This window comes from Eleginops maclovinus, chromosome 6, assembly GCF_036324505.1.
Source record: "Eleginops maclovinus isolate JMC-PN-2008 ecotype Puerto Natales chromosome 6, JC_Emac_rtc_rv5, whole genome shotgun sequence".
NCBI lineage: Eukaryota > Metazoa > Chordata > Actinopteri > Perciformes > Eleginopidae > Eleginops > Eleginops maclovinus.
In genome coordinates, this window is record NC_086354.1 from 24,811,477 (window position 1) to 24,828,706 (window position 17,230).

Here is a 17,230-nt window from a genome sequence, read left to right on the forward strand (position 1 = left end):
ATTAAATAACAAAAGAAAATATTCATAATAAATACACATAATATATATTTAGAGGAACATCAGGAGTACAAATAAGCATGTTTTACAACTTTTAACCACGAAAAATACATCAGATTTTGTAAAGAATACATTAAAAGCAGTGGTTTCTTAGTTTTAATCAAATGTATTAATGCTTAATTGCACAGGTAAGAAGGTAACAACATACATGTTATAAATAATAATAATAAAATAGGAAAGAATAGATATTTGTCCAACAGATTGATGAAAATAAAGGGATTTAATTAAACTCAAAATCGAAATATTAGTGCAGCACTGAGTTTTGTTATTAATAAGATCAGCGCCACAGTATCACATACTATATCCATCTAGAAAAACCCTGGTGTATATACAAGGACTATTGTTCCAGAAGTAAGGGACACTAATGTAGGGTTAGGGAACACAGGGATTTTAGCCTTTGCAGACCATTTACATGCACTAAAACCTATACAACACACTACAGGAGCATCATCTATAGGCAATGCTGCAATTGCAACTTAACTAGGTAAACAGCATCCAAATATAAGTGCAATTCTACATGATTTAACCTGAGAAAGTGCAAAAGAGAGAAGGCCGGACAAGTCTGAATCACTGTCTGCATCGTACAGCCCAACACCCTCCACCAGGGGTTGCATCTTACTCAAAAAGGCTGAGTTTTTATGCATTATTTAACAAGAAAGTCCCATTGACGTCAGAAACCTCTCTTTCAAAAGACACCGGGCCAAGGAGGTAGCTTAAATAGTTTAAGATGAAACCAAATGTGTCAAACAAGATGAATCAATACTGAAACACCCACAATATTAAAAAAGACTGAGAGAAGCTCTCGTGTGTTTCTACTCCTCATGTCGTCGTCCCTTTCATTTCTAATCCCCTGTCCTTTCTCTCTGTCTCACTCGGGTGGTTTCCATGTGAACTAAAGTCTATTTTTGGACTCTGTTTCTTCTTTCTTCTTCTTCTTCTTCTCCTCCTGCTGACTTTTGTCTACCTAAAACCCTACAAGTAGCTCCAGCTCCTGTCATCACATGCGGAGGAATTAAGGGGTTGAGATGTCCCTTCATTATGTGGTGTGGAGGAGCTTCTGTCTGGGTGATGAGTCTCCTTAAAGCCTCAAAGGAGTGGTGCAGGAATGAGTCCTAAAACCTGTGAAATGAGTTAGCATTAGTTCCTTTATAGCCCAACATTAGCCGCCTTTAGCTTAGCGGTGGTGACGTGAAGTCCACCACACGCATTTGGGCTGTACTCTCTACTTTTAATTCTACATTTGCATAACGGGCCTCTGTTTGATGCGATGTGTCACACTCTGCATCAAAGGAATCACCTTCCCAACAACCTTCACATAGTGTGGACGTTATTAGCACATGAAAAGAGGATTCCTCTTTTAAATGAGCTGCCTGCCAGCTTTCCTTTGTACTCAGTTTGCACCGAACAAGTTCAAATGAGTTTGACCTGCATGTGAGGGCCCAGCCCGGCCCGGCCTGTAACCATCCAAACACATCCTTTAGCAAAAGCTGGCGCCAAGTGCGGACCACATAAATCCGTCCTTCAGAGGATCTGAAGGACTGACTGAACACGGGGAGTCTAGCAAAACAGTCCTACAATAAATGGGTGTTATTTTTGTAGTGTTTTAGAGAGTTGTTTATTGAATTATATGATCCTTTTGAGGCTGCAGTTCAGCTCTAGCAAACAATGGCTTTTAAGGCAACAGTGTGCACCCTTAACCTCTGACAAAAACACTTAGATTAGCTAACATCTGTCTTTTATTAAGTGGAAATCTGCTTTCATTCTTGGGACAAATACCTCTGCAGAAATTCCTGAAATGACAGCTTTGAATGACAGTGATGGAAACCACATGAAACCTGTTCCAGTGTGATTTGATGCTATAAAGCTGCACAATTATTATAACTGTTTAGCGTAAACAGCAGGACATAGAAAACCTGCATATGCATGCCAATTTGTTTGGGAAAAATCATTTATTTTGGTGACCTCAGCGATAGTAACATGAAACCAGGGTCAAAGATCATATGCCACATGTTGAAGTGAATACATCAGGAATAAAATCAGCCAGGTTTTGCACGATAATTCTAATTTATGACGTTCAGAACGCACATTGTATCGTCAAAATGACACTTGGTAGTAAAAGAACAGAAGGGCTTAACCGTCTACTGGTAACAAAGGTCTACCGCCTATTGTAAGCTGCATCTCCAACGCTTTGAGACCTACACAGGCTGCTTATTTGGTGAGGAAAGGATATTGGATGTCCTTTTGCTGCCGTGCAAAAAGCCAGCTCCATAAAGACAGGATCCTCCCAGTTTGGTGTGGAAGATTTTGACCTGGCTTTGAACCCTGCTCATCAAACATCTGAGGGATGAGCTGAAGGAGAAACAGGAGACGATGTGTCTGGCTTTCTCCCTGCAGAGGCTTCGTGATGAAACCTGCAATCGTTTTTCCTCCTGAGAACCCAGGGTTTAAGTCGTGCTTTGTGTCCAACATCGTGATTCACCAAGCATCGTCCAAATGCTGCAGTGCATCCTGGATTTCAGAAATAGATCTAGCATCCTCGATGACCCCTAAAACCACTCCAATAGGGTCCAAAATCGGTCACATTGATAAAAAGATGTCCTTTTAGATGATTATGCTAGTAAATGCTAGTTAGCACAGTATAGGCGAATTGGCCAACATATGCAAGTTAACATCAGACCGTTTCTAAGTGCTTGGGACCCCTGAAAGATGCATTTCTTACTAAATCTACCCCGATTGTTTACAAGTAGACTTAGGAAGCTGAAGCATTTCGCGTCCATTCAAGCCATTGACATAACACAGGCCTTACATCACCGTCTTTTTGTTTAATTTCTCCACAAATTAGGTCCAATAATGCTGGTTGTCGACTCTTTGTTTGCGTTTCTAAAGAGGAAACAGAAAAAGCCATTCCCTGCAGGTTTTGTTCCTTCCCTGTTCTAACTGTCCAATCACCTCTAATCTTCCATGATTTAAATGGACACACAGCCCGTGTATAATCCTAATGCATGTATTCATTCAGCTGCGGAGCGTCCATCACCCCGGGAGCCTCTCTGCATTAACCGTAACGTCCCAGCAGCTTTTAATGGGCTTTCTGCAAGTTCATGAGTGGATTCCTCAGTCCGCTCTGAAGCCGGGGCTCTATTGTCTGAAGAGGAGTGGCGGTGTGTGTCAGGTTAGAGAGGAAGGACACGTTTTGATATTAAAATCTGACTTCAGCTTCAAAGAAAGAGGCACTATTCTGCTCGTTTGGATGCCCCTCCTGTAGTTTGTTCGATAGGTTTCTGTGCATGTAAATGGTCTACAAAGGCTAAAATCCAAGTGTCTCTCCCTCACACACACTCCCTAAACCTAACCCTAGCCATTAGTGTTCCTTGTCGGGTAAATGGATGAAGTGCTGGGCATTTGATCCAATAATAACTGCTGTTGTTGCTCTGCAGACTGGCAGTGTAGAGTGACCTGGATCTGCAGCAGGTCTACTGTTCTCCTTCAGCCAATCAGAGGTTTCCCCTGCCACAGACAACCCTCTGATGAGCAGAGAGAGACTCTAATAACCTGCTCTCTGATCCTGAGTGCATCCTGAGTGCCATTCCAGCTCAGTATCGCTGTCCTGGAGTAAAAAGATAAATAAAAGAAAGGCGGCTGTTGAAGAGCTGCATCACCTCCCAATCAGCGTCCAAACTGCAGGGTAATCATCAGGACATCTGTAATCACACACACACACACACACACACACACACACACACACACACACACACACACACACACACACACACACACACACACACACACACACACACACACACACACACAGCAGGTTATTCCTTGCACCTCAGTCTGTCTGCATGAATTCATCCCTGAATATCTGCTGAAGTTCTGCGACTGAGAAAGGAATTTTTTTATGAAACATCACAACTTGACATTTTTCGTGGATGCTTTGAAAACCTTCTAACCATTCAGACAACTCTCAGCCACTATTAAATGGGTTGCAATAAAATACTTGTACAGAAATGCTTTGTCAACAGAGGATTTATCTTATTGAGCCTTTTCAGAATCCTTTGCTCTTCCTCTGGCTGCTAAATAGATAAAACCTTTACACTCCATTTTAAGGGGAAATCCCTTAAACTGTTTGAGGTGCTTTGTGCTCCGTGTTGGTGCTCTGAACAACAGGAAAGGAAATAATTAGGTTTATTAAAGCACACCTTAGCTATATGCAATTAATAATTTGATGGTAATGACGACTCTAAAGCGTAATGAATTAACGGAAGAAGGAAAGCGGCTGACAGACTTTGTCCTGGAGTTGTGCAGAATCATTTTCTTTATGAAGGCAAATTCAAATCCACTTTATTTATTTGACTTATTTATTCTTAAAGGTGAAGATTAGCTGCTTTTGCTTTTAAAATGTGAGTAATTAATACTTTTACTCCTAATACTTTACGTACATGTTCCTCATCATGCTTTAGTGCTTTTATTTAAGGACCTTTTTTGAGTGTTTTTACAGTGTGCTCTTACTTTAATCTGAATGCTTTTTCCACCACCGGTAATTCACTGATCAATAGCTTCTATCCATGGATTTTGCAGTTAAATTGGGCCGTTACAGGAGTTTAGAAACCCTGTTATTATGGGCCGACGCAACCAATGCTTCCCTCCGTCGAGCAGCTCAGCGTAATCCAGCGTTCACAGAAATGTTCCTCGGCCACAGATAGCCGTCCGGGGAAAACAGTTTTCTTGTTTTGTTTTTTTACTTCTTCTTCCCTGACACACATTGGCTTAGGATAACATCGCTCCCGACCAGAACCGCGGTCCGTCGGCTGCTCGACTCCGTGTCGTGGGTTCTCTAATTGAGCCGCGGCAGTCAAGGGCGTTTGATTCTGTTGATTGCTTCTCGGGGAGCGGACGTGGGCGGCGTGCAGAAACACAATGGGGGAAGAGCAGCTCGACATGTTTCACTGTTTAACACTCGCTTAATGTATACACACACACACACACACACACACACACACACACACACACACACACACACACACACACACACACACACACACCCTGGTAATGACACTGACCTCTTTGTGTTTTCTTGATTCTCCTCATCACTGACGCGCCTCAGACTCTCCGCCCCTTCCTTTCTCTTGAGAGCCGTCTCATTGAACACGCACACATTTCAGGACTGCTTGATTACTTCACTAAATATAAAAAGGAAAGATCCTCTTAGCATTCCTCTACTGATTTTTAAATGGCAATATCTGGAGTTACTGCAAAGAAACCCAGCATGTTTTATCATTTATCAAAGGGAATACCACAAACATCAGTGAGGGGTTGAAGGGGCTCTGTGCTGCTGAGGTGCAGGTTCATATCAGTATGTAATGTCTCCATGCGTTAGTGTTCTCATACGGCCTGAGCACACCTCATGGAGACGTAGAATCGGGACTAAACCTCTGTGGTGAAGCGTTGCTTTCTGTTGGAACGAAAACTGTAATTACTTTGAGAAAATCCCCTTAAAACTGTGTGAAATTAAAGTTCCTCTCTGGGATTTAAAATGTGGTCCATTTTTAGTGATCAAAGCCCGAAACCCAGAGCTGCTGTGTTATCTTCAAGGATTTCAGTCCTATAGCTTCACTTTGTTTTTGTTATCTAGGTTTGAAAGCTCTTAACACAGTTCAGGTTATTAATACTAAGTCACAACTATGACTAAATGCATCATCCCACTGAAGCGGACACTTCTGCATCATTTTCCACCCCTTTCCCTTGGAGTCATGATAATATGTGGTAAATGAAGCCTGCATCAACCGCTGGTTTGAATGTAACGTCTGCCTGGTGTCTTCAGGACTGTATGTTTTTATTTCCCTTAAACATCACCAACCCTGCTTCTCTTGTAGCAGAGGTTTCGATGTCTCCCTCTCATCTCGCCGCTCCTAACGAGCACGGAGCGTTTAATTTGAGAAACAGTAACTGCATGGTTTCCTCTCCGGAGCCCCGCTGCCTACGGTCCGTCTGTACGGGGTTTACGTGTGATCGTGTAACGTATATAGAGCTGCAGGATGTAGAAAAGGAACTCGCTTTGTCCCGCCCCTTAGCCTATCACGTAGAATGTGTTGGAGTGCTAGCTGTTAGTAGTGAGAGTGTTCCATAGTGATGTCACAATGTTCCGGAGCTTTGGGATTTTAGCCTTTGCAGAACATTTACATGCACAGAAACCTCTGGAACACACTACAGGAGAGGGAAATCCCCCCCCCCCCCCAAAAAAAAGCAAAAAAAGACCCCCTTATGAAACGGATCACAGTATATATTCTGACTAAATATAAAGGATGTTTAAGTTTGCAGACCGGATTTCTCTGCAGCTCCAAAAAACAAATACCCCCCGTCTCCTGATGTACAGCTACCCCCCCCCCCCCCCACACACACACACACACTCTCTCTCTGATGGGGCCGGTCGATACTCTCATTTGATTTCTCTTTCTCTCAGATGCTCTGATTGATTTCTCTTCAGTCCCTCCTCCCGTCTTTAGTCCTTCATTTTTCTTTCTCCGTCTCTCATATCCTGAAGGTTCTTATTTTTTATAAATGTTATTGCCCTCTGATCCTGTACCTCTTTACAGATTTTTGTGTGTCTGATATGAAGAATTGATTCTTGGCTTGTCGTCTCGCATCAGAATCAAAATCAGGTCTATTGTCGAGTAGTTTTACACACACTCGAGGAATTGTCTTTAGTGTGTAACTGTTATTAGGTAAAAGTTAAACTGAATTATAATACAGTTTTACAAGAAATGTAAATTAAAATACATTTAAAATATAAAAAGAAATAATATATTATGATATTAAAAAACTAAAAATGTGTGAAAATAATCAAATGTAATATTCCAAAAAGCCCAAGAGTATGACAGATTACTCAGTGCACTTCATAAGAATGAAGGTGGAAAGGCTGTGCAGTTTTAAAAGCAGTTCACTGAAATGCAGGTTCATTGAGCTTCTTGGGGATTTGTTAAATTAAACTGGATCAGCTGTCAGTCCTTTTTAAACGTGATTAAGTATATTGTGAATATTCAGAGTAAATCTGAAAAAAACTGAGGTGGTAAAGAAAGTAAGAAGTTGGGTCATTTTCTCATAGACCTCATAGTTTCCTTTTCCTTTTACTCAGGAAACGATGCGTTGATGAGTCTCACTGTCTTTGTTTTTCTGCTCCTCTTTCTGACCTGTGTATCTGCCTCCATCCTGCAGGGCGGGGCACCCCAGCACCCCCTCGGTGGGTCAGGAGGGCGAGGAGAACCCGGCGGCCCTGGCGGAGAGCTGCTTCAGAGAGCTGCTGGGCCGGGCAGCGTACGGAAACATGAACAACGCCGTCCGACCCGTCTTAGTGTGAGTACATGCAGGGTGTACACACACACACACACACACACACACACACACACACACACACACACACACAGACGTGTACACAGTATGCACCCAGAAACACACGCTTCCTTTTTTGTACCAATAATTTTCTGCATACACACACCCTCTGACTCACAGTGAGTAACACACACACACACACACACACACACACACACACACAGTGCTCTTATCACCGAGTGTCTGCTGTTTGAACGCGACCCACTGTTGCCCCCTGGTGACAGTTTTCTCCCCCCCCGGGAATTGAATCTCCTCGTCACTGCTCCTATCGGCCGCTCCCCCCCCCCCCCCCCCACTCGGCACGCCTCCCATAAATTGGACAATTACGGAGCGAGCGGCCGGGCCCGTTGAGGTTTCCTCTCGGTGTTTCTGCTCCGCTGAGTCTCACCTTGCTGTTTCATCCCATTATTCAGGGCTTTTAGCATCTCCTGCTCCAGGGAGCCCCCCCCGTCCCTCGGTTAGTTAGTATGCTGGGCCGACAATCTGGACAAGGATTAGATGGTTTGCTTCAGAAATGTGTGAAGATGGTCTCAGTCTCTAGAGGATGTCTCCTAATGCAATTTCAGATCCCTGAGTTTTCATTTAAACCATGTTCCTCCAACACCGCGATTCAAACCCAGCGAGGCGAAGCCCTTTCTGTGAGAGACGGGGTCCACACAGTGCTCCCAATATGATAGAGGCAGAGATCAATCACAGGGCGATCACAGTATGAATACATGTACGAGTGTATGTAGCACACGTTACACAGAGGGCAATCACAGCAGCTCTTTGACAGCTAAGTGTCAAAAGTCATCCCCATCATTTAGAAACATCGTGTGATGAAGTGAAAAAAACTCTGATTCCTCTCCCCAGTTTGAAATGCATTTCTTCATTACTTCACCACGCCTGCCTTTGTGTTATCTTACCCCCCAGAAACAAATAGATAGTTGTATTTTAAATGTGATCCATCAAAGATTAATATTCTCATTAATAAAATTCCTATTTTCTAATTGATTTACACGACTACATAACCTGTATCAAACATTGATTGGATATGGAATATTACATCAGCCATATTGTGACCCATGTACAGGAGGTACACTTTGACTGAAGTTGCTCATTACCCAGATTAATAGTGTCTCTTCTACCTTTACCTATATTGTTGTCTGTATTATAGGATCAAAATGTCAAAATCTGAGTATTTGTGGACAGCTTGATGCTCTAAGATGCTCAATAAATATGTTAGATAGCACCATAATGAAATCCTTCCTCCCCTGGATGTCAGTAACAGCTGTAATGGTTGCAGAAAGGACAGTTTTAGTGAAAAAAACGTCAGAGAGCGGTGTTAACCACGGGGGGCCGTTTAAGCCGAGGAGTCATTATCGGTGTGAACATCACGGGATCCCAGGGGCCTTTTTCCTAGTGATGTTGGAAATATATTGCACTCTTCACCCAGCCTTTAATGTTGGAACATAGTCCTGAACACACACACACACACACACACACACACACACACACACACACACACACTTCAATTGACTCAGTGTTTCTTGACTAGCTCAGTAATTGCACATCACTCTCCTGGTTCATTGTTACTTTTTAGAACAGATATCGCCGCTAAATTAAAAGCATGTCTGTCGGAGCTGAAGGGATATGATGTCAGTATCGTGAACAATAGACCCATTTATTGGGGGTAAATTAAAGCAATTAACAGCCAGTGTTCATGTAAGCAGGAATGAAGCGTAATGATTGAGTCCTCTCATTATACACCAACAACACTTCAGTTACTTTGTAGGAAGCGTATACTGGTTTATCATCTCTTTGTTCACTTCATGGACCATAGTGCACACAAGTGATGTCATGTTGTATTAAGATATTAATTCAGGCAATTACAGAAGTGAGATTCAGAGTGATTTTTTCATAGACTAATATACAATCAGTCTTCTTTTTGCAACTGTCTGTCGGCCATTAGAGAAAATGCAGGTTAAAGAGACCTTGGCATGAATACCATCGCACATTTCAGGCTTGATTAACACTCTGCCTATCATCTATTTGACATATTAGAAAAATCCTGAGTGAGGTAATAAACAGATTTGAAAGAAGGGTCATTTTTTCATAGACTTCTATGTAGTTGGACTTCTTGCAACCAGTGGTGTCGCCCTCTGCTGGCCATTAGAGGAAATGTGCATTAGACTCTTCAAGCTCCTGACAACAATCTACTGTATCCTATATTTGAATCCTGAATTTAATAGACTAGAAATCTCGACATTTAGATTTGTTTTCTGAAAATCTCAAAATTCTGACTTTTAACTGGGAAACCCAATTCTACGTTTTCCCTCAAAATGTTGACTTTTTTAGGAAAATGTCAAAATTGAGACTTTTTTTGACAAAATACTGACTTTCATAGACTTCTATACAGTAAGACCTCTTTTAGCAACCGGCTGTGTCGCCCTCTGCTGGCCATTAGAGGAAATACAGTTTTGAGGCACCTTTGCATTGAGGGACCTGGCGTCCTGATTGAATTGGATGGATTGTAATGAAATGACCAAGTAAGGTGATAATTAAATACAGAAAAGGGGCCATTTTTCTTCGACTTCTATGTAGTAGAGTACGTCTGTACCAACCAAAATGTGCACCAGTTTTAACAAGAACTGAGAGAGGAGGAAAAGAAAGTAGAAGACAGAAAACAGGAACAAGGGTAAGGAAGGAGAAAGCAGAGGACATGAAGGATTGGAAACTGGGTGCATGAAAACCGTTCACCAACATGACGTCAATCCAAACCCCCAAAACCCTCCTCCTCCCCCCACCCGTTAACCCCAATCCTTGCTATTTATAGTCTGAAGACGCTTCCCCTTCCTCCTCCTCCGCCTCCCTGCAGGAGCACTGCAGGAAGAGAACTCGTTTCATACTCAGACAGGAGGAGCAAAGTGGCTGTTTAATGGAGAGGGAAATTAAAGACTGGGCTGCAGGGATGAAGCTGCCTGTTCAGCTGCTGTCAGACCCTAATATATGCCAGCATGAAGCTCAACAGCCACTTATGCATTTGCTATTTTCAGTAAGGAGGGTTTGAGAATAATGCTATACAGTACATGCATTGAAAAAGCCATACTTGAAAGTCTTCATGTCTATAAGGGAAGTGACATTATGTCCCAAACTGTTCAATACAGGATGTATGTGACACAAACATGTATTTACAAGATTTCCCCACCAAATGTTGCCAATGCACTGTTTCTATGAGATGTAGCATGCTAGAGGGCTAGCACAGTTGACCGAGCTGAATATACAACGATCTGGTCAACGATTTTCCAAAGGAAGTGAGTATCTTCCAAATTGTCCAACTAGAGAAGAAAATCAAAATCAGACTGAAACACTCGTCTATCAACAGCCTGAGGGTTCATTACCATATTATGCAATACCACTTGCTCTTAGAGAGGTGCAGGAATGAGTCCTAAAACCCGGAGATGACTCAGAGTTTCACCCCTTCTGGTTCCCTCGTCTGGAAGTCAATGTCAATATGTGGAGCTTCTCCTGTTGAACAAAACCATGCATGTGTGTTGACCACGGAGCTCATTTTCTGCAACATACCAAAATCCAGTGGAGAAATCCCATTGGTTTTCGAGGGAGCCCTTTGAGGTGCTAACTCCCGGGTCGGCTCACTGCATCCCTCGACAGCGAATTGCAGCATTTTGTCAAAGAGCTTGTGCCTGGCTTCAAGGTCTTGCCTGAGTTTGATAAGAAAGCTGGTGTAGGGTTTCTAAAAACACGTTCAGGAAAATACTTGTAGATGTTAAACATTTTCTCACAATTAGTGTCTGAAACCCCCATCAATCAAAGTGCCCTCGGTTTCTCTCCAGAGAATTAATTAGCGACAGCAATCACAGACAGCAGGGCCGCGGGTCTAAATTACCACCAATTAAAACAGAAACTCCATGAAATAATTCAGTTTGACGGAGAGACAACTCAGTCTGGCAGATAGACTACAGTCAACCAGAATGGAGCTTAAGTCTCAATTACGCTGTAAAGACTCGTCAAATAAGCCGACGTGAAAAACATCCTTTGTTTATTCCCAGTTGGACGTGGCCAACACCTGTAATTACAGAAAAACAGGAGCCTTTTACCTTTCTCTCCGTCTCTAATTGCTTTTATGTCCTCCTCTTCTCCCTCTGTACTTTATATCACTCTGTTGTGACAGACATCGGGTAGATTGTCGGGCTCTTATGGCTCAGACCTCCAGGCGCCTCGGTATTGATTGTTGGTAGCGCTTGAGTGATGCAGGAACTGAAGCTTTACTGTGGCACTCGATACGTGTCCTGTTTGCAGAGTGGCAGTCAAGAGTCTTAAATGTACACTGGACTTTATTTATAGAACTTTCAGAGTAATGGATGTTTAATGTGTTGTTGTGAGTGCTTTTAAACACTGGTTTTCAGTTGTGGCTTGGCCTCCCCTTAGATTGGGATATTTCTTGTGTACTGGCGGTAATTCCCAGCAGAGGTTGAGACCTGTCTCTCAAAACCTCAGATATAAGCTTCCTGGTAGAGCTAGAGGAACATTTAGAGAATCATTAAAGCCATTAGGATATTCCATGTGGGGAACATTAACGTACAGTCTTGGTTTCATAATAATCCATCCAATAGTTGTTGAGATATTTCAGTCAACGTCCAGAAAAAAGTCAATGTTGAGATTTTCTGAAAAAGTCAAATTTTTGAGAGAAAAAGTAGAATTCGTTTTTTTTCTGATAAAAGTCAGAATGTTTTGATTTTCAGAAAAAAACATACAAAAGATTCAGGAAATGTGAGAGAGAGAATCTCCCTCTGGAGGGAACACATGGATTTTAGCCTCTGCAGACCATTTACATGCACTAAAACCTATAGAAGAGGGGACTCCTCAGAAAGCAGAGTAGGGATGTGTGTGTGTGTGTGTGTGTGTGTGTGTGTGTGTGTGTGTGTGTGTGTGTGTGTGTGTGTGTGTGTGTGTGTGTGTGTGTGTGTGTGTGTGTGTGTGTGTGTGTGTGTGTGTGTGTGTGTGTGTGTGTGTGTGTGTGTGTGTGTGTGTGTGTGTGTGTGTGTGTGTGTGTGTGTGTGTGTGTGTGTGTGTGTGCAGACATAAACAGCAGATGTTCAGAGTTTAGCTCAAGGCTAAAATCTGTGCTCCTCCATCTGCCGCGCCCACATGATGTTTCATAAAACCTCTGACCTCGTGAACATCTCGGCTCCGTGGCTTCAGACCAGAGCTCAAGATCAGACTCACAGGAGGACTTTACATCCCTGCCCTCTTTCTGAGCCCAGCAGTGTCCGTATGTTCTCCTGCTCTGCATTATGTGTTTGTGTCTGTCTATAGGTGGAGTCTGAGCAGCCTGGCTAACAGCTGGGCAGCTTCACTGCGGCTTCAAGGTGATTGATCTTTGTTTTGTGTTAGTGATGGTCTTGGTTCTTCTCCTTCCTCTAGCCACCTGGATAACCACCACCTGTGGGACCCCAATGAGTTCGCTGTGTCCTGCTTCAGAATCATCATGTACTCCATCCAGGTACAGTACACACAAAACCCTGATGCAGTTTCTGCTGTACTTGGTCCTTACATTGGAGTTCTATTAGGTGCACCGCCTCGGTCTTTATGGCCCTCATTTAGCAAGCTTCTTGAGGGGTGTTTGAATATTTCAAGTTTGAAGTGAAGTATTATTTGCCCCCAGCTTGTCAATTTCATACCTTTACATCAGAGGTAACCAAACCGCGGCCCGCTGTCTCTGAGCAGATTCTATAAGTATAATGTAATTTGGCTCACACAGCAAACTTGTGCTTGTCTTATAGTATACTTCTGAAATGGATATGTAACAGATATTCCACAGAAGTATTCATGTGTTTATAAGCCCACTAAATAAATTCAGTCAATTAAAGCTGAAAACATTAACACATCTTAGTGATAAGAAAGCCCAGTCCTTTATTTGCGTCGCAGTCTTGAAATAGACCCTTCATGTTTCCTCTTTCTATGAGCAATCCGAGGCTACACAAAATGTCCTTCTTTAGGCCACATTGTCCTTTTAGAGCAGTTACCCAGTCCCACAGCAGGCCTCTCTGTCCTTGGTCCGTTGTGACTGCACACACTGAGCGGATGTGAGTGACAGCCGGCTGGCTTTGTGCTTCCTTCCCAGTTTAAATATTGCCGTGCATAATCTCCAAACCATTTGCATAGTGACTAGAGCAGCTGAGGGGCCGTCGCATCTCCTCTCTAATCAAACTGTGTGGACGCGTCCCGAATAAAAGCCCCTCATGTCCCTGTCTTTGTCCTGCTCCAGGCTCAGCACTCGCACCACGTCATCCAGCAGGTTCTGAACCACCTGGACACCAACAACAAGAACACTCCGCGGGTCCGGGCCGGCATCGTGCAGGTTCTGCTGGAGACCGGTGGCCATCGCCGCCAAGGGCTCAGTGGGTGAGTGTAGAGGCCGACTGGTTCCCACTGCTGGAAATACACAGTATCATCATTAGATTATTTCCGGGACGTTTTGTAGTGTGAAAGATTCAAAGAGGAGGAGCAGCAACTGGTCCGACATCTCAGAATCAAACTGGGCTTTTACCGCTCATGGACAATCCAGCGCTGAAAAGATACTGATTAAATTGACTGGTATTGCAATTGAGATTGACGGTGTTGGAGGGATTGAACATTATTGCATTGTACTTGTCATTATCATTGGAGAGACATCTATGAAGTGATCAGGGTGTGAAGATCTGCACCAAACAAATTCTGTTTTAAAAATCCCGTTCTACAAATTCTGTTGTTCTTCTCAAAATGTTTGACTTTTCGGAAATATTTGAGATTGCGTGGTTCACTTCGTACAGTCATCCAAGTCCTAAACCTGTGAGACCGACCTCTCTTCCCTAACCGGACCTCCCCCCCCCCCCCCCCCCCCACAAAGGAATGTGAGCAGGTGTTAAAAAGTAACGGATGTGTTTGATCTCACCTTTGATGGTTCTGTGGTTTCTGTTGTGCTGCTTCCCTGTAGGCATAGTGCAGTGATTTGAAATCATGCCATGTTTTTAGTCTCATTTACCTGGATGAATATATACCATGCTGTCTCACCTGCCATCTGGACAGGGACGATTCAAGAGACCAAAGAAGGGGATGGGTTTGGATTTGAGAGTGAAATCAGGATGCCTCCCAATCTGTGGCTCGGTACAGTATGAGTGTGGTTAGAGTCATTTAGATTCAAAGTGAATGTGTAGAGTCCACACACTCCCCCTACTCACTCCCCCCACACACACACCTGGCTTTAACACGTATTCTGGAGATCCATGGGTGTGTGGGGGAAGGTTTTACTGTAGATGCAGTTGTGGTGTGTGGTGTTGCTGTAGATTAGCAGACCTGTGTACGGTATCCTCAGTGGATCCTGTGCTAGAGGAGCTTTAGTTTTTCACGTCACAGATTAGAAGAGCAGAGCCACCCCCAAACCGCCCCCTACACCGTGGGGTGGAGCAGTGAACGGTGCCCGGGTTGTCTGTAGATGTTTGTGATGTTTTTGAGTTGCTTGGTTTTAGTCCCTGTAAACTTTCTTCTGAAAAAATCTCAACATTTTGACTTTTTTCAGAATATTTCGTAATTCAGACTTTTAACAGAAAAAGCAAATTCTAAACTTTTTCTCAGAAATTCCGACTTTTTACGTGGAGAAATCAGCACTTTGACTTTTCTCTGAACATGTCAGAATTTCTATGTTTTTCTGAACATTTAAAAAGGTTTTTTGTCTCAAAATCAAACAATTCTGACTTTTTACTGAAAAACCCACATTTTAAGCTTTTTCTCTAAATTCAGACGTTTCTCCGAGTGTTTGAGTTTTTGGAATCAGATGATTTCAAACCATGAAGCTACTCCAAGTCAAGTCAATGCAAGTGTTTTGCATAGATTTTAAACCAGTCATTGAAACACAAAGATGTAGAAGCTTTAAAGGGACAGTGAACTGAAGATCTGGAAAGTTCTTTATTTTTGAATGAAAATTTGCAGTTAATAAAGAAGTCGTCAGCCTGGAAAACAAAACGTGAGAGAGAAAATGAAAGGGGAACATCTAATGTTGTAATAAACAAAAACATGTTAAGTCCCAGTTAATATATCTGTTGTCCTGTGTGTGTGTGTGTGTGTGTGTGTGTGTGTGTGTAGGCCCCACAGTGCTGGAGGTGTTCAACACTCTGCTCAAACACCTGAGGATGAGCGTGGACTTTGAGACGGGCGAGGGCTTGAGGAGGAACTCCAGCACCAGCGTCTCCTCGGGGCGCAGCAAAGAGAGCGAGGAGAGGATCGTGCAGAACGCCATCATCCAGACCATCGGTACGGCGCCGCGCCTCCTCCTGCGTTCCTCTGTAACTCACATTTGAGTCCATGAGAGCGTCCTAATGCGCAGTCTGAGAGTCCGGATGCTGCTCTCCAGAAGATGCATTCACAGGATACACACGTCTCCTTTGCTCTCCAGCGCTCTCCTAAAAATCATCCACTGCTCCGGGAGAGTTGGCACCCAATCTAGGGCAGCACGATTTGGAGGGAGAAGACGTTGGACTGTAATTTTTGTGAGTCATGGTCTCTCTCTCTCTCTCTCCCTCCCCCCCCCCCGCCATCCCCAGGCTTCTTCGGGGGAAACCTGCCCGACTACCAGCGAGCTGAAGTCATGATGTTCATCATGGGCAAAGTGCCGGTGTACGGGACCCCCTGCCACACCCTGGACACCGTCAAGATCGGGTGAGTCACACGTCCTTTAATCCAAAACACACACACACACACACACACACACACACACACACACACACACACACACACACACACACACACACACACACACACGCACACACAACACACACACACTCCTTCTCATCTTAAGTGAATTGTGTTTTTCTGTCCTCCCTTCACCTCCTGCTCCCCCTGCAGTGAGAAGAAAGATAAACTAATCCCCCCACCTCAGGGAGGCGAGGAGAGATAATCCCAAATCAAATGAACACTGTCTCTATCCTCCTCCTCCTCCCCCTCCCCCTCCTCTTCCTCTTCCTCTTCCTCCTCTCCCTCCTCCTCCTCCTCTTCCTCATCTTCCTCCTGCTCCTCCCCCTCCTCCTCCTCTTCCTCCTGCTCCTCCTCCTCTTCCTCCTCCTCCTGCTCCTCCTCTTCCTCCTCGTCCTCTTCCTCCTCATCTTCCTCCTGCTCCTCCCCTTCCTCCTCCTGCTCCCCTTCCTCCTCCTCTTCCTCCTGCTCCTCTTCCTCCTGTTCTTCCTCCTTGTCCTCCTCCTCCTCTTCCTTCTCCTCCTCCTCTGACTGACTGTGTTTCCTCCTGGTTCAGGCATCAGGGAACCAAGAGGATCCAGACCATGCTGCTCAGCTCCCTCATCATGGTGAGTGCAGCATCCTACAGCTCAGTGTTCGGAGAAATACCTGGAGTAAACACACACACACACACACACACACACACACACACACACACACACACACACACACACACACACACACACACACACACACACACACACACACACACACACGGTTCGATTGAACCGTCAGATGGCTGATTACAGTTATTAAGTTAGATATTTATGTTATTATTTTTTATTAAGTTGTTGTTGTTGTTGTTGTTCTTGTTGTTGTTGTTGTTGTTCTTTGTTTTTGTTTTCTTTCTTTATTAAGGTAAACATGTGTATATCAACTTGATTTGATATTGTAGCCTCCCCTTTGTTATCTTGTCTCTCTAATAAAAGCGAAACCCCAGAAACACAGAAGTGTTCTTTAGTGGATCATTTTGAAACAGCAGACATTTCCCTCTTTCATAAATCTGAACTGTGTTTGTTAATTA

General features: G+C 43.7%; 1 protein-coding gene across 1 annotated transcript in view; it reads left to right on the forward strand.

Annotated features, from left to right (window-relative positions):
- Positions 1-17,230, forward strand: part of efr3a (EFR3 homolog A (S. cerevisiae)) — a 69,755-nt gene that overhangs the window by 40,451 nt on the left and 12,074 nt on the right. The window contains 7 exon segments of the mRNA XM_063885668.1: positions 7,267-7,404; positions 12,865-12,943; positions 13,709-13,816; positions 13,818-13,845; positions 15,562-15,729; positions 16,020-16,134; positions 16,724-16,775. Of these exon segments, the coding sequence (XP_063741738.1) occupies positions 7,267-7,404; positions 12,865-12,943; positions 13,709-13,816; positions 13,818-13,845; positions 15,562-15,729; positions 16,020-16,134; positions 16,724-16,775 (688 nt within the window).